The sequence below is a fragment of the Pseudochaenichthys georgianus genome, chromosome 15 (genome assembly GCF_902827115.2).
Source record: "Pseudochaenichthys georgianus chromosome 15, fPseGeo1.2, whole genome shotgun sequence".
NCBI lineage: Eukaryota > Metazoa > Chordata > Actinopteri > Perciformes > Channichthyidae > Pseudochaenichthys > Pseudochaenichthys georgianus.
In genome coordinates, this window is record NC_047517.1 from 1,863,381 (window position 1) to 1,881,997 (window position 18,617).

Genomic DNA, 18,617 nt, shown 5'->3' on the forward strand with positions numbered 1-18,617 from the left:
GTAATCAATACTCCATACAGGAAAAACTTCACGGCTGGTTTCATTTCTGGTAGTTCCGGTTGTTGTCTCATGCTACCCACGTCTGTAAACAAATGTATTCAAATAAACTGTACCTTCATTTAATATTCAGCAATAATAATATCTCGACGTCTATACAGTAGTTGTAGTGTTGAAATCAGTAGGTTTCGGTGTGCAACACTCCGTGTCATATCGCTACTAAATTCACCTCTATAGTAAATGGTATATTAGCCACATGCTAAATGCTAACCGGAGATGAAGGATTTTCAGAATAAAAGCTTAACAACTGCGCACGAGAACTTCTGGTTTTTCAGTATAAAACAGCATTTAAACTGACGGTATGTTTAAGGTACTTTATGCCATCAAAAACATTGATTTTAATTTATAACACTGTGCGCATGTGCAGAGCTGCAGATCGGGTAGTCACATAGCCTACTACAATCACATTCACTGCTTCACCGACAGACGTACCATAAAAATGTCCACGAACACAGATGAAGAACTCATTCCTAAAAAAGGTGCTACTTCAGTCGTATGGAAGTGGTTCGGGTACAAGCCGTCATACATAGAACAAACTGTTCTGTGTAAGGTCTGTAGAAAGACAACTTCCTAGAAAGTTAAAGGGATGTTATTTTTGTTTGAGGGTATTTTTTTATTATTAATTTCATTATCATTATTTGTTGTATTTCATTTTACAAGTTTTTTCAGGGATGGCCTACAAGAGATTTTTTTGATTTAAAAAAACTCTTTGCACATTAATGACAGCCAAGTGCCGTGGTGCTGTTTTTATTTTGTTTTTTTTATTCTTGAACAACTGATTTGTTCACATAGGCCTAGACTACTTGGTAATCTCATTTATTTTTATTGTGTTAATAAAGAAAATACGTATTTAAATGTTGCCTTGGTCTGGTTTGTTTAGAAAAAAACAGAAAAAATCGAGGTTTAAATCGAAAATTGTCCATTAGCTAGAAAAAAAAATCGAGATTTTATTTTTAGGCCAAATCGCCCAGCCCTAATTTCATTCATAAGTTCCGGGCCGGTGTAGGTACCAGATGTGTTCGGGTGGGTTCGGTTCGGGGTGTATTTCCGTCGCACCCGTCATCCGTCATATCCGTTATATTGTACGGCAACTCAAGAGGGCCATCACGGTCAAATTCCGAACATTTAAACATAGCCGACACTTCATTCTTTACTTTGTCCGTTATTATATGTAGAAGATTATACTTTTTCTCCGTCATGTTGTTTCCATAGCAACAACTTCAAACAGGCATAGCCTACACTTCATTCTTTACTTTGTCCGTTATTATATGTAGAAGATATTACTTTTTTTCTCCGTCATGTTGTTTCCATAGCAACAATTTCAAACAATAACAACTAACCGCTAGCGTAGACTTTGCACACGTTTATCACAAACATTTTCACACGCTAGGAGTACTTCCATTCGCTTCGTCTTGATCTGTAGATGTGATTTGATGTGTCGTGTGTCCCCCAACTCCTCTCCAAAGTTCAGATATTTAATAAAATACTCAGGGGAGTTTCCTGAATTTTCATGCCCAAAGCCAAGCACTAGGCCCTGGGTAAATTAAGAGGCTGATCTCGGGCACTTATGTCCACTTTCCCTGGTGGTAGAAACTCAAGCCAGGCATCCCTGGAATCGTCTCAGAGAGTAGATGATCAGTGGGGCCTTGTTTTTACTGAATGATGTGTTTTTTCCAACCTGATCTCACCAGAATGCGTGACTCCACCACGACTCCTTAACACCACAATGCGTGGTGGAGTCACGAACTGTGTTACATTTGCGTGTCGGCACCACGCAAACAACCCCAATGTAAAGTGAATGAGGCTCCTTTGTCGTGGTGCACACACGCATTTCTACAACGTGCATTGTGTGTAATGCAACTGTTATTTTTATTAAATTAGTTAGTTTTTAAGGAAGGCCAGAGCTTCAGCTGTGTCAAATAGATTGTTCCCTTTAGTTAACGTTATTTAAAAGATAATGATCATGTCCCCTGTATTGTATTACGAGCGTCCATTCCCATTGGATAACGGAGAATTTTACACCCGGAAGTAAGTAGCCTATTCTCCTTACTGTGGATTGATTTTACAGTGATATCTGCACTACTCATCGACTAAAAAACACCAAATTGTCCTTGTTAATTACACAACATTGATTGGTTTGAATTGTGTGCAATGCTTTTGTATTTTCCCCCTTCGATTCGGAGAAACAAATATATTTTCGGAGTTTTTGGACGGCAGAAGACACTACACTACCCAGAATCCTCAGCTATCGTTTGGGACTACACCATGTGCTTAGCTTGACAAACGTGATCAGTCCTCAACCTCTGTGATTGGATGCGCGACGTTTACACAGAGCGTCCAAAAGGACTTTGAAATGGAATGAAACCCATCGACGGCACACTATTCAAAACAGGAATCGAACGTGTCCTACCCCCCCCCCCCTTAGGTCACAGGCTCCTCCAACAGTGCTACGCAATAAAACAGATGCACAGAAAAAATAGTGAAATAGTGCAATAAGAGTCTATATACAAGTGATTGGAATATGATATATTAGATAAATAATTTCTAAGTAGCAGCCAGATGAATGTTATTTCTAAGTTCAGGTGTTTAATAGTCTTCTGGCCTGTGGGATGAAGCTGTCTCTGTGTCTGGTGGTTTTAGTCCGAATGCTGTGGTACCGCCTGCCAGACTGCAGCAGACAGAACCGTTTGTGGCTGGGGTGATGGTGGTCTTTTATAATCCTGAGGGCTTTCTTTAAGGTTAACCTGGTATTTTTAATCCACTACATTTATTTTAGTTACTTTACAGATTTGGATTAATGATGTGAAATATAAACAACCCTTAAATCAGACTTTACTTACACCTGAATGAAATTCAGTGAAGGTGATTGTCAAGTGCCAACAATCAGGAGAGATATTTGATAGTTGGTGCTTGAGAAGACTACATATTTATCTGCAGATCCGTTTAAAGCATATTCATTACTCGTTATTCTCTAATAGTTCATTAAAGACTGTATATAATTGCTATTTTGCACATCCCTTTCAAGATTTCAAGATTTTCTAAGGTTTATTGACATATCATATACACAACAGTGTAGTTATGCAATGAATGACAAACTTGGGTCACAGGTTCATCAACAGTGCATTACAAGACATCTATCAATGTGTGTATACTTCCACCATTACACTGTCGTATTCTGCACATTTCTTTAAATAAAGCCTTATTAGTTAGCACATCCTCCTATCAGGCACTAAACTGTTTTACTCTAGATATCATTTGAGTATCTTCTTGATATTTTCTATTCTATATTTATATAATTGACCTTCTACTTTCCCACTATTTTGTATGTACTCTTAATATTTGAATGTTTTCATAAAATATAACACATTCAAAAGTGCGTTACAAAAATGAAAGACATTAAGAAAAAGGCATTTTAAACAGTCGTTAAAAAGCAACACAATCTTCCTGCATTGCAATTACTCTAAACGTGTAATAACGTGCTTTAACCAGTAGGTGGTTTGGGTTAAAAGGCTGTCAAGTTTACAGTGTTAACAAAATAAAATATACTGCTGTTTCCGGTTTAGTTTACGACGAATATTATTTTGTTATTGTTTTGATATTTGTAACACAAAAGCGATGGAAAAAACCCATAGCAACCAAAAAAAGATGGTCTTAACATGACCCAGTCGTCTAGTAGTTAATAAAAAACAATAATATCAAAACAAAATATTACTACTAACTTTATTGTGAAATTAAAACAGAACGGTAAAAGAATAGTTTCCAGTCTATGCTGATGCCCGATCTCTGTAGATAAATAAAGAACTAAGACAGATGTGTAATATTTAATGCAGCCAAACCATTTATTACAATGCATTCATGTGATGACTATCAAAGAGTAAAGCAAGCACTGCTGAATAAAGTATGATTTTCTCTTTTACGAAACCTTTTTTTTATATGGAATGCAGTTGGAGGTCAACCAATCAAAGAACTTGAGGACTGATCACGGGGTTCATGGTGTAGTCCCAAACGATAGCTGAGGATTCTGGGTAGTGTAGTGTCTTCTGCCGTCCAAAAACTCCGAAAAAATCTTTGTTTCTCCGAATCGAAGGGGGAAAATACAAAAGCATTGCACACAATTCAAACCAATCAATGTTGTGTAATCAACAAGGACAATTTGGTGTTTTTTAGTCGATGAGTAGTGCAGATATCACTGTAAAATCAATCGACAGTAAGGAGAATAGGCTACTTACTTCCGGGTGTAAAATTCTCCGTTATCCAATGGGAATGGACGCTCGTAATACAAGACATGATCATTATCTTTTAAATAACGTTAACTAAAAGGGAACAATCTATTTGACACAGCTGAAGCTCTGGCCTTCCTTAAAAACAAACTAATGTAATAAAAATCACAGTTGCATTACACACAATGCACTGTTTTTTGAGAACACAAATTCGTAACTAATGTAATTTTTACATTCTGACGAAAAATAAAAATAATTATGAATACAAATAAAATAAAAGAAGCCTCCCGTGAGTTACTACACGCTATAAAGTAGATTTAAAAAACGTTGTATAGAATAAAAGCTCACTGCGGGACGTTGTAGAAATGCGTGTGTGCACCACGACAAAGGAGCCTCATTCACTTTACATTGGGGTTGTTTGCGTGGTGCCGACACGCAAATGTAACAAAGTTCGTGACTCCACCACGCATTGTGGTGTTAAGGAGTCGTGGTGGAGTCACGCATTCTGGTGAGATCAGGTTGGTTTTTTCATGGGGAATTCAAATATGAGCTTATTTTTAGGATTTTCGGAGACTTTGCACACGTTTTCACAAACATTTTCACGCTATGAGTATGGGAGTACTTCCATTCGCTTCGTCTTGATCTGTAGATGTGATTTGATGTGTCGTGTGTCTCCCAACTCCTCTCCAAAGTTCAGATACTATATACCAGGGGTCTTCAACTAAAATTCAACGAGGTCCACTTAGAGAAAATGTCCCCATGCAAAGGTCCGGAACATCAAAATGTCTAAGTTGCTTTATGAATTAGTGTGATATATATTGAAGTGACCTGTAGCTTTATCAACGTCTGCATGTAATCAACAACTGACTGCCAATCAAATAAAGAAAGTACAATTCAAAAACAACAATATTTATTGTCAATTAACATTACTTAAATACTGTGGATATGTGCAATGTTCCTCTCGGGCTGCATTTACAAATAAAATAGAGAAAATAAATAAAATAGCTTTTGAAAACATGTGCATCTTAAAAGTGCTTAATTTTAGATAAATAAAATAAAGTGTAGCAGCAGCTTGAGTGTCCCTTTTTCTTTGTTAACCGTTTCACATCATGATTTAACAGTTTCAGCCGATTATAGAACAATATCAGTCTTTACACATCATAACAATTGAACAGTTTTAAAGTTTCTCTTTCTTTCCCTCTTATATTGCAGTCCCTCACTCACTCACTACCCTCCTCTATGCTCCCCCGGGAAGATATTTTTTTAAATATTGAAGTTAAAAGCATCAATGTGGTGCACTTTGAGAGCAACATTAAGAGATCTATGGATACATCTCTCAACACCCATATGAAACAGAACTGTAGCATATTTTCCTTTTTGGATATTTTACAAATCACTCCCATTTTAAACTCTATTCTTGTTATTTTTAACAACTTTTTTGTTGCTGTCATATAGTATTTTATACCTGTTTTTCATTTAGTCTCATTAATAACTATAATGATCATATCAAGGTGTGCCTTAACCTCACTGAGCTGAGGTTATTTGAGCATCTCAGGAGAGAGCTCTCTTCCACCTGGTTGTAGAAAAGCTCTTTAAATTCGTTAGCATAGCTAGCTAACCAGATGCTAATAACAACAGATCGCCACTGTGCTTACAACTAAAGACACAGCCACGCAAACACTGCGGCATGTGTAGCTCCTTATGGGTATTGCAATATTTTAAGGGCTGGAGCGGCGTTCCGGTGCTCTCTGTCAGCACTCCTTTCAGACGAGACATATACCACGTGAAGACACGTTACGCTCGTGTTGTGTTCATGAACCTGTCCTTGGCCAGGAAAAACAGGTACTCGATTGTTTAATTATTTTTGTGGTCTAGATTTCTTCTTCTTTTTTGAAGTGAGAAGTTGTCCGTCTGTCGGACTGACTCCCTCCCCCCCCCCCCCCCCCCCCCACCCCCAAAACGAAAACTCTTCGGTTCTCCACGAATTACACAAGTCACCCAAATCAGCGTTAAAAAAGCGGGAGGCGCCGATCAATCCCCTATTAATGTATTGATTATAGCTCAGGGTCCGTATAGGTCGGCGTCTGGGTCCGGATCCGGACCGCGGTCCGCCTGTTGCCGACCCCTGCTATATACTAATAAATAATAAAACATAATGACAAAATAACAACCTGAAAGATATGTATTCTATCTACACATTTCGTAATTATCTAATCTAGTGGCCTTATAAAAGTGTTGGCTAAAGTAACGCAGAATATATATTTTTTTTAATTGTAAATAATTAGAAACATTATTTATGTGCACAAGTACATGGGACCCCACCATAGCATCCCACACATAACAAGCTGTCCCGAGTTCCTCCGGCTGCAGTTCTGCAGACGGCCGGTGTGTGGCAGCAGAGCGCTGGGAGCAGAGTATATGACGGATATGACGGATGCGACGGAAATACACCCGAACATATCTGGTACCCCGAACACATCTGGTACCGACACCAGCATGGTTTACTCACGGCCTCCTCCTCGGCACTTTAGAACGTCCGTTCACTGTTTCCAAAGCAGAGCTGAAATCCACACGAATCCTGTGCTTGTCCTTCGAAGTTTTTATCCACAGCTTACGGAGTCTTTTGACTAATGTGGTGGCGTCTTGATCCTTGTCTACAATTTAATAGCCACCTCTATCGGGGTTGTGGGTTTTGACGCGCCTCTCTTTGTTTCCAAACAATTCAGCGGAGATCGTAGTTGAATCAGATGAGCTTTATTCATTGATCCACACGGTACATACAGGAGGACACATTTCTTCGCTTCATAGTAACTAAAAGGTGTATCATTTTCCAAAGTAACAAAAAGAACACGGTCAAAAGACTTTTCCGTTTCCCCGTATATCACCCCCAGCTGTGTCCTATCAATCTACCATATATAGGCATAGCCATGCATGTGATACTGACGCACATTAGGGTGCATCAAATTTGAATGGGAAATTTTAATTTCAAAATATCAATTTGGCTGGCATTGCATTGTGTTCCAATTGACATAAAAATTACTTTTGCAAAGTTTTGAGGAATTCCATTGAGATTTAGGGGTGCCACCTAAGACATGAACTTTTGTGAAATTTCGAAACATTTGCAATTTTTAGTCTAATTGCCAAAAGGTTGACCTGGAAATGTTGAGTACAGTGAACTTTTATACAGTAACATGTTCTATAGGGTTATCAAAGTAAAAGTTGTTTGTTTGCCCTTTGGGCAACTTGGGCATTTCTCAGAATTCAATTTTCAAGATTCTCCATTCGTTTGTCCTATAGACAAAATTAATGGAGCTCAATGGGACATGTTCACGTTACCCTGAGTTTTTTGCAGCAGTGATGGATGTCGGACACACATATAAAGTTGAATTGACTTTATTGTTAAATTCAAGGGGCAATACTGACACACTTAAAAGAACAAACCCTAACTAAACTTCAAACTTAAGAGTAACCGTCCTATCGCAAGCTTGCGATTAGCTTGCGATTAGCTTGCGATTAGCTTGCGTTTGCAGTGGCGAAGGTTTGGCTGTTGGCTGCGGTCATGTTCAACTGCCTGCAGCACATTCTGCAGGTGCTGCTCCTTCCTGGCTACTGCGACGAAGTCGGACGTGAGCTTGACGCCACGCTCGGCACAGTCATTGACCACGTTCATTGCACATACATTGACCTCACTTTTTTTTAACGCAGCATTGGTCGCCCATTCCTTCACATCGAGAGACATCAATTCTGGATCTATGTGCAGCTGGTGCATCCCAAACCAGCAATCCTTATTGGCGAGATCAGCCAAGCTGGTGGTTGGCAAGAGGGTGGGGAACTTTGACTTGCCAAAGCCAGTGCCAAAGCGCTGCTCAGGGATGTGCATGGGGAGATCAGCGGGCTTGTGCTCCAAGATCGCACTGGCAAGTGCACGCTTGTCCTCATTGGGCACCTTGCTGCTGAAGAGAGCCAGGGGTAGCGTCTCACCTGTCAGGTACCAGCGATGCCTCTCCAGTGCCTTGATCGCTGATGCTGCAATGCCCTCATCTACAGCCTTGTATGCCTGCAGGTGGTGGTAGAGTGTCAGGTCATTCCAGGCAGCATCTACAGATTTCTCGCAGGTCAACCACCACTTTGCATAGATGTGTGTAATGAAAAGGGCAAATGCCCGAATCTTCGGCACCTGCTGCCGTGTGGTAATTATGGCCTGGGGAAGCAACGCGATGTGCTGCTTCATCAAAGCCAGCTTGAGAGTATAGAGCAGCTTGGCCATCCATCGTGCCTTGTGGAGCGCTCCCGGTCGTTGGAAGGTCACTGCAGTCTGCTCTTCACCACCTGCATCCAGAAACACAAGACACAGATGCACAAACTCACGGTAGTCACCTCACTTGTGGTCATGAAGAGAGATGTGTACATTCACCGCCTGACTCTGCAACCAGGCCACGCGTGAAGGCAGCCAGTTGCGTTGGTGACATCTTCAACCTTGAAGCCAGTGACACAACACTTGGTCGGCTAAGGATGTCATGTGGAATGAAGACGTTTGTTCCAGTCTTCTTATGCTTGTGGGATGGTTCGCCCTCAGATGTTGGACAGACTGTTAGTATCCTCTTCTGGCTCCTCATCACTCTCCGACACCAAGCTGGACATTGCCGTCATCTCCTCCAGCTCCTTTTCACAGCGGGACTGCCTGGCTGCTGCAGCAGCTTGACGCTCCTCTCGCCGCTTCACCTTGAGCTGCAGCTTTTTGTCCAATACACCAAATGTGGCCACTCTGTCGGTCTTCATGCTGGCCAAGAAAGCTAGGTCTTCTGGGTTATCAATCAGCTTCTCAACATTTGGAGGCCACAGCGGAAATGTGGCATCAAGTCTGCACTCCATTTTCTCCAATTGTTTCGCTGTAGTCTCACTGGAGCGCTTGGCCTGCGAGATTTTACGCAGCTTGTTGTTAGCATTGATTAAGTCTACCATCTTGTGGCAGGTACACTTGTCGCTCACCATTGCGATGTTCGCTTTCTTGTAAAATGGCCGCACCTGCTCCAGGACACCCTTGGTTGCCTCGAACTGCGACAACGCTCCGTTTGCACCAGGTTTCTTGGCAAGCATGCAGCATATGATCTGACGACCAGTTGGCAGTTTGGCGCCAGTGATGATGCCATCCTCACTGGTGATGCTGGGGCCCAGACCAAAGACCAGGCTGCGACTGCTATTCTGGCAGGGACCAGTTGGTGAGGGCAGCATCTTAGGAGAGCTGGATCCTGGGGTGGTTTGTGTTGTGCAGTGCCTGGGAAGGAAAAGGACGCAAGCTCAAGGATAGTGTTTAAAATCATATTTTAGCATACTTAATATCACTCAATTATGATAAACCATGCTGTATTTTAGCTGTACATCGTCCAACTTCATCATTACAATGATAACTTACTCTTACATCACTACCAGAGTAGCTAGCTGTGCTTGCAAATATACCTATGTTTAAAATGTTAATTTAATACAAGGATAGAGTTTAAAATCATATCTTGGCATACTTAATATCACTCAATTATGATAAACCATGCTTGCATAAGCCTCAATGTTAGCTGTACATAGTCTAACTTCAACATAACTTACCGTTACTACCAGAGTAGCTAGCTGTGCTCGCAAATATACTTATATTTAAAATGTTAATTTACTGTAACAACTACAATGCTACTCTCAATAAACATGAGACATCAATACTCTGAATATGACATTGTCCACTCTAGAATAGCTGCTACTGTTGATGTTAAGCTTAATAGCTTAGCTAACATAGATAGATAACTGTGGTTAGCAAACTATTGCTAGCTAACGTTAGCTAGATGTAATGAGCACCAAATACCTATAAATATGACTTAAGTATACAAAGACACAACTACAGATATGACAGTAATATGTAATAATACATACCCAACACAAAAACAGAAAGATCACCTCAGTTTTCTTGAACTGCAGTCTTGTTTACCTCAGATCTCCATGGCGCCCATTGAGCACTGTTTACCACTTTATCCAACAAAAACAGATGTGCGGTGGCACCCCTAAATCATCATGTATTGGAAAAATATTTTGCATGTGTTGTTTCTACATATATTGGAACACTTTTAGCACCCAGCCATATCAAAATTCAAGAATTGTGTTTTTTGATGCACCCTAACGCACATATAACAAATAATAAGTGAGCCTTAAATTAATGCATTTTAAACCATAATGTGACTCACAAAAATAGCCGATAATTTACAGTATAATCTAATTTATATTATTATTAAGCCTAACATTCAGACAATAATAACAAAAGGAAAAATGGCTTTAACAGTGGTATTGCCTGCTTTTGTCGCTGACTTTTTTAAACAACTGCGACATACCGGCTCATTCAAATCCGTATGGTTGGCCTCATTCTTTGGCTTGAATCCAAAATACTGCCACATCGGAGATGTGTAGTTAGGTGTTGTAACCAATTCCATGTAACTTTAAATTCCCCTCGAGTAAGTCACACGTTGTCTCCCGCTTGTCGCTATATTATTAATGTGGATGCTACACTGCTGCACGTGCATGCGGAGTGTGGGGCCGTTTCTCAATATCGATGATTCTGGCTTCCAAGCCAATATTTCAAGGATGCTACGTCATCGAGTGCCGCCGAAGGACTGTTCCAATCTCCAGCATACTTGGAATTCCACCGAGGCCGCGTCCTTGGTTTGGGGGAAATTTCGAGGCTGCACATGGGTAGACTTCGCGTCCTTAAAATCCCCACAATGCTTTGCGCACGGACCAATTTAAAAAACCCTTGCGGAGAATGGCTGAACCGACGCAGCACACATTTTAATGTAAGTATGTAGTGGCGTAGAACATGTGTTGGTAAATATGTTACTTTGTTACATTTGTTTGTTATCACCAAAAATGTGTTCCGTGAAAGTAAAGCAAGTTCATAATTAGATAGACATCGTGAGGTATTTATTTTTGGTAAAGTTTATGTTGAAACCGTTAGAGAGTGGCACACTTGTTAGCCTGTTCCATTCTTCTTCGTTTTCCGAAGCCGTGGCTTGGAAGCATACTTGCTTCGTTTCTGAAGGAAGTGACTTGGAAGTACGCGACTACCAAGCCAGCATCCTCGCGATGGAGAAACACCCTCTGACTCCTGTCCTGGCTGTGTGTCAGCCCCGCCCCTCACAGCCTGGCTAAAATGCTGTTCACATCCTTATGTAAACGGCAATTTATCGAGCTCAGAAAAGTTATCGAGTCCATTTTTATTTATCGTACGATAAGTCAATTTATCGATTATCGCGACAGGCCTATGTGTGTGCGTAGATGCAGCGGACAGACAGGTTTTGGTTTGGTGTCCTATGCTTACTTTTAATACTTGTAAATAAAATATTTGGCCCGTAATTTATTTTCCTCATTGTAGCGACCAGAGAGAGGGGGGGGTGGGTATATCCAGTCCCTGATAGTGTTACGTTATTATGAGAGTGCTCTCATACTTTGATTCTGAAATTGTATATATTTATATAAATACAGTGTTTCCCCTATATACATTCAGCAGCGCCGCTGCGCCGCTGCTGAATGTATGCGCGCCGCTGCTACGGGGCGCCAGCCAGGCACCAACATTTTTTAATTATATTATACATTAAAATAATAATACATGACGCTCGTGTCATCGCCACGGAGGAGCACACAGCTTCTGTGAACGAGCGAGACAGAGAGAGAGCACACCTTTATCTATTTAATATAGTTGTAAAAAATAAAGTAAGAAATCATTCCAATGTGTACTATAAGACAGTAAAAAAAAAAACAGTTTCAAAGGGGAGAGATTAGTAAAATATGCATAAATAAAAATAAAGAATGCTAACCAGGTAACATAAGATAAGATTAAACAAGTTGAAATGATTTGTTGTTGGTTGTGATCATATTCTAAAGATGTTTGGATTATTGAAAAGTATACAGCTTCCTTTCATCTGAGTGTTGAGAGCTGTATCCATAAATTCATGTTGTGCTCAAAGTGCACCAGATTGATGGGGGTGCATGCCCCCGGACCCCCCTAGAGAATGTGAGGTCCACCCGGTCCACCCCCAAATAAAGCAGGTTAAAATAATTAAATTGCATACATTTTCTTTTGATTGTTTGTTATGTGGATGTTAATGATGATCGCAGGATGTGGTCTTGTTAGATGTGCCAAGAGTGAGGACTGTCTTAGGTAAGACGGCTTTTATGTGCGCAGCTCCACTTGCTTGGAACAGCCTACAGTCGAAATTGAGCAATTTTATTTCTCTGAATGTTTTTAAGGCACGTCTGCACGAGATGCTTTCTGACACTATGGGTGTTTGTAAGTGTTGGTGAATATGTAAATATGATGTCCTCTATTGTTTGTTTTTATGTTGTTTTTATGTTTCATGTGGAACTAAATTGATGCAGGTCTCCCTTGTAAAAGAGATCCATGATCTCAAGGGACCTATCTGTCTGAATAAAGGTTTGAAATGAAATGAATTAATGGACGTCTCTTTAAAATGACCACTAATGCCCCTTTCACACCAGCGCCTTTTCAGCTCCGGCTCGGAGCTAGAGCCTGAAAAGCGCCGGGTTTTCCTGTTCACACCGGAGCGGCGCCGGCTCTTATCTCCGGAATCCGCTTCATTTCCAGCTCCAAAAAATTGTCGGTCCAGAGGCAAGAGCTTTGGAGCTAAGAGGCGACGTCGCTTACGTCTCTCTTACGTCGAGGCGTGCAGGAAACTAACCCCACCTCCCATGGGTCGACTGTTATGCCTGCCTACAAGCAGTAGTGCCTATAAACACACTTTATAAAGTCAGGCAACACTAACCAGGCTTCGTGTGATTCTGTTTATTTGTACCTTACTTTGACCATCCGTTCGCTGTTATCGATCATTGTGGAGAGAGGCAGACGTGTTGTTTTGTATTATTGCAGCTATCGGATGCAAGTAGTCAGTTTAGCTTCGGTTGCTATGCCAACATCACCCGTTTTATACCAGAGAAACTTTCATAACAGCGTTGTGATACCAAACAGTGTCAATTCAGACTGACACACATTCCCTTAGGCTAAGGGGAACTGGGGATATGCATCAGCTGCTTGTGTGAGTCGGACAGTGATACTTTAGAGTGGCCGCTGCAGTGTGAGCTAACGGGAGCTAACGGGAGAATACACTCCTGTGGAAGAGCAGCACTGCAGCGGTCGGTACATGCTGCAGAAACACATTAATAAACAATGAACCACGGCACTCTGGAGCAAAGTATAAGGTTGGAGAAGTCGTTATTCAATTTATTCTGGCTTTGCGTGATTAAAAGCAACACGATCATCGACCCGACGCAGTTGTTGTTGTGAGCGCCGTAATGGTTGCGGTTGGGGAGCAAATCAGCGATGTAAACGGTGACGTCATGACGCAGCAGGGGCAGCTCTGGGGCACCAGTGGGCGGTGTGCACAGAGCGGGAGCTGAAAAAGGGAAACCGGAGCTGAACCAGAAAAGCTCCCGCTCGGAGCTAGAAACTGAAAAGCGCTGGTGTGAAAGCCGCATTAGAGGAGAGGAGTTCTCATTTCTCTAACCGCCTGCTGCTTCCCCTCTCCTCGGTTCCCCTCCTCGACTCCTCCGTTCGCATCTCCTGTGGGCAGGACTAAGACACGAGGATAGGATTCGAGGAGGGGAGTCGAGGAGGGGAATAGTGAAATGAGAAAGGGCACGGGAGTCCGTACACAAAACTCCCAACCCCCGGGGGGGAGTGGACTGGCGCAAATAATTACACCGCATTTGCGCATAAGATAAAGCCCCCAGCAAAATGAGGCCCTACGCACGGCACGTGTTCTGCGAGAGGGGCGGCCCCGAGTAACCTAGGTTGCGTTCCAATAGTCTATTTAGCTTAGGAACCTTCCTAACCAGTGAAATGACCCGGAAGTACGTCAGTGCCGTTCCAATTCTCTAAATGAAAGGAAAGGAGGTTTCAAACTTCCTTTATAACCTCCTTTAGCTTAGGAACCACTGGACCTCCCTTACTGAAAGGAGAGGAGAAAATGCTGCCCCACAATGCCTTGCAGCCGCAGCATTTGCCGTCACACAACAGTCGGCCGTTCACGGAAACAAACGATTATGACGGAGAAGTTATAGGCTATCATGAAAGTTACGGTGCTTATTAAGCATTTTAAAACGTATGTGGTAAGTTGCCAAAGTGCTTTGTTTTGAATGTTCATCAGTATTATAATCAAAAAGAGAAATATGAACGTTAGTTTTCACTGAAATGATCAAATAAAGTCAACATTTCACTGAGCTGTGTGGGGTTTGTTCAACTTTTAAAAGATGTTTGCATGGTGATATACACAGTGATAGATGATAAGGACTAACGTTTATAATAAATACATTTGTATTGATTTTAAGATCTTTAGTTTATCAATCATACGTATTGGGATCATTGGTATTAATGTGGACCGGAGGGAGAGGGTGACGAGCATAAGTTTCACTTTCCTTTTTTATTTCAATTACAACTTTGGTCCTGAAGAATATGTTTCTCTGTTGTCCACGTTCACAAAGCAAAGCAGCAGCATCAGAGCACGGTGCAGAGTCTCTAGATCAGTGTTTCTCAAACTTTTTCATACCAAGGACCACTTCACCAATAAAAAAAGCACTCGCGGACCACCTAACTTCACAAATATCCAAAATCATATCGTTTTTCTAGAACAGATTACAAATCGCCTGAATATGGTACAAACAAGTGGCAAGATGTGTGATGAAGGTGTTGCGCGGGGCTATATCATGCAATTGAGAGGGAAACTTAAGCTCGCTCCCTTGCGGAGATATTCCCGCGAGAGTGCGGAAAACTCAAATGAATTAATTAATTTCAAATGTGAAATGTTACCAATATACTCACGGGCCACTAGGGGGCGCTCACGGACCACACTTTGAGAAGCACTGCTCTAGATGAGTTTACAGTAGTCCCTCGTTCTTATTAAACATCCATGTTGTAGTCCGCTGTATAGAAAACTGTAGTTTCCATAGTTCCCCCTGTCACTACCCGATCCGTCACCCTGCCCGATCGGTTCTGCGCATGTGCGAGAGGGTCCGCCATGTTGGACAACTCCGGACGGCAACACCAGATGGACAGTTGACACAGTGGCTTTTAGCAAAGCTCAAAAAGAAAACTCGAGAGAGATGAGTTATTGTTATTACAACGCGACTTCACTATTATTTAACAACTCTTTTCATTGGGTTCTTTTATTTGGGGTTAAGTACACTGTCAGAATAAGTGAGAAATGAATTTAACTTCTGTTAGACAGCCATATGCCATACTTTTTTGCATACATTCACAGTAAATATTTATTCAGTATGATAGCTGTCTAACAGAAGTTAAATCTATTTCTCACTTATTCTGACAATGTACTTAACCCCAATAAAAAGAGTTGTTAAATAATAGTGAAGTCACGTTGTAATAACAATAACTCATCTCTCTCGGTTTTTCTTTTTGAGCTTTGCTAAAAGCCACTGTGTCAAGTGTCCATCTTGGGTTGCCGTCCGGACTTCCGGATCATCTCGCACATGCGTAGAACCGATCGGGTAGGGTGACGGATCGGGTAGTGACACCCCCACAGCAGCAGACGCACATTCATGACGTCCTCTGGTGCATCATAAACTTCGGATTCTCTAAGGCTGAAGTGGAATAGTCCATTTAGCTTAGGAACCTTCCTAAAGGAGTGAAATGACCCGGAAGTCCCTCAGTGGCAGCCATGATAAGTGCCGTTCGAATTCTCTAGAATGATGAGAATGATAGGAAAGGAGGTTTCAAACTTCCTTTATAACCTCCTTTAGCTTAGGAACCACTGGACCTCCCTAACTGACAGGAGAAGCGAAAATGCTGCCCCACAATGCCTTGCAGCCGCAGCATTTGCCGTCACTCAACAGTCGGCCGTTCACGGAAACAACCGATTATGACGGAGAAATGATATCATGAAAGTTACGGTGCTTATTAAGCATTTTAAAACATAGGTGGTAAGTTGCCAAAGTGCTTTGTTTTGAACGTTCATCAGTATTATAATCAAAGAGAGAAATATGAACCTTAGTTTTTACTGAAATGATCAAATAAAGTCAACATTTCAGTCTTCACTGAGCTGTGTGGTTTGTTCAACTTTTAAAAGATGTTTGAATGGTGATATACACAGTGATAGATGTTAAGGACTAACGTTTATAATAAATACATTTGTATTTATTTTAAGATCTTTAGTTCATACAATCATACGTATTGGGATCATTGGTATTAATGTGGACCGGAGGGAGAGGGTGACGAGCATACGTTTCACTTTCCTTTTTTATTTCAATTCCAACTTTGGTCCTGAAGAATCTGTTTCTCTGTTGTCCACGTTCATAAAGCAAAGCAGCAGCATCAGAGCACGGAGCAGAGTCTCTAGATGAGTTCACAGTAGTCCCTCGTTCTTATTAAACATCCATGTTGTAGTCCGCTGTATAGAAAACTGTGGTTTCCATAGTTCCCCCACAGCAGCAGACGCACATTCAGGACGTCCGCTGGCGCATCATAAACACGTCGGATAGTGAAAGTGCATTCGGATTCTCTAAAGTACCGCAGTCTCTTCTCCTAAGTCCTTTTGAATTCTCCTATCCACTATCCCTTAACCCCGTGACGTTTCACTCAGAGGTCAAGGAATAGACGATAGGGTTAGAACTTAGGAGCTGATTTTTAAACTATCCGACTGCAGCCTAAGGCCCATTCTCAAACCGCCCCCTACACCCTACCCCTCCGTTTGCGCGTTCACGCGGAGGGTCCGCCATATTGAGGGCTGTTCCAAAGCAACAAGTGTGGAGGGGGAGTGGGCTATCAAGCATGGATGTATAATAAGAAGCTATCAAGCCCTCAAACAGCGAGTCTGCAGCGGTGCTGACTTGAGACCGGTCTCTACCTGACCGGAGTCACGCTGTGTGTGTCCGTCAGGAAACACGCTGTTTACAAGTAGTTCCAGCAAACATCCACTGATAAACTGCGATGTTAACAACCTAACCTCATATGTTTTTAACTTAGGATCTATATCTATATAATTTAGGATTTATATATACAGTCTATGCTTAGGATCATACCTGTGTTTAGTCTAGAAAAAGGTAAATGTGTGAATGTTATTATAAAGTTGTGTATATTTACAGACCGTTGCAAAAACTAAGAAGCTTATAAACATCAGGTTTAAAACTAAAAGAGCTTTGAAACACAATGAAAGATATTTAGAGTTTTATTTGAGTTATTCATTTAAACTTTTTGTCTAAGAGATGCTGATTTGAAACCGTTGTTACATACAGTTACGGCATTTCCTGTTTCTGCCGGAGAGAAGGGAGGCTTGCTGCTGTGTTTACTCCCTCCATCTGACAGGAGGGAGCCTCGTTGAGCTGCGAGTGTGGCTACAGACGGAGTTCACTCCGTCACGGAGGGGTAGGGTCGAGGGAGTGGTTTGGGATTGGGCCTTAAGTACCGCAGTCTCTTCTCCTAAGTCCTTTTGAATTCTCCTATCCACTATCCCTTAACCCCGTGACGTTTCACTCAGAGGTCAAGGAATAGGACATAGGGTTAGAATTTAGGAGCTGATTTTTGGATTATCGGAACGCAACCCTGGTCTACATCCATGAGTCTGAGCAGTTAGCAAAGTAGCAGCTAAATGAGCAAAGCGGCTGTTGCTGTGTGAGAATGTATCTAACGTTAGCATTAGCATCAGTTGAGCTGTTCGAGTGGTGCTTCCTGTTTCAGCGGGGATATAGCCTACCAGGTAACCGTGGACGTCTTCGGGCCTGTGGATGAAGAGCTGGTTCAGGGCCCTCTCTAGCTCCTGGGGGACTCTGTTGAGCCGGTAGAACTCTGTCGCTGCACTCTTCATGTGGTGCAGGTCCTGCTCCTCCTCAGAGAGCCTGGTCGCCATGTCAAGGTGTCTTCACTGTGTACGCACTCAGTATGTTGTGCGTTTCCATGGAAACAACCCATTGAAGTGACAGCAAGAGCCCAGGAAATCAGAGTGATCGTTGATGCCTGTGTATTTGCCATCTAATAAAAACTGAATATCTAAAATGAAAAATACCTCTATTCATTGCATGTATCTATTAACCATGACGGGTAAGTTCGCTGCCATGTTATGAATGCAACCCTCTGCTTTGTAATGCTTTTCAAAGTAAAATGTAATTATAGGATTAGGCTTTAATTAGTATGCACCTTATCAACAGTAAATAGTTGGTTGGTGCAGTGATGTTGCACATGTTGTACATGTTGCTGCCTATAAGGGAAAACACATACAAAAAGTAGGCCCAGTTTAAAATAAAGATATAAGAAGAAACACACATATTCTATTGAAACATAAACCAAACTGT

At 41.6% G+C, this 18,617-nt stretch overlaps 1 protein-coding gene across 1 annotated transcript in view; it reads right to left on the reverse strand.

The window, feature by feature from the left end:
- The window catches only part of eno4 (enolase 4), a 53,841-nt gene extending 35,536 nt beyond the window's left edge, over positions 1 to 18,305 (reverse strand). The window contains exon 1 of the mRNA XM_071205715.1: positions 18,023 to 18,305. Coding sequence (XP_071061816.1) covers positions 18,023 to 18,175 — 153 coding nt within the window. The 5' untranslated portion in view covers positions 18,176 to 18,305. The remainder of the gene's footprint in view (positions 1 to 18,022) is intronic.
- Between the last annotated feature and the right edge of the window lie 312 nt (positions 18,306 to 18,617).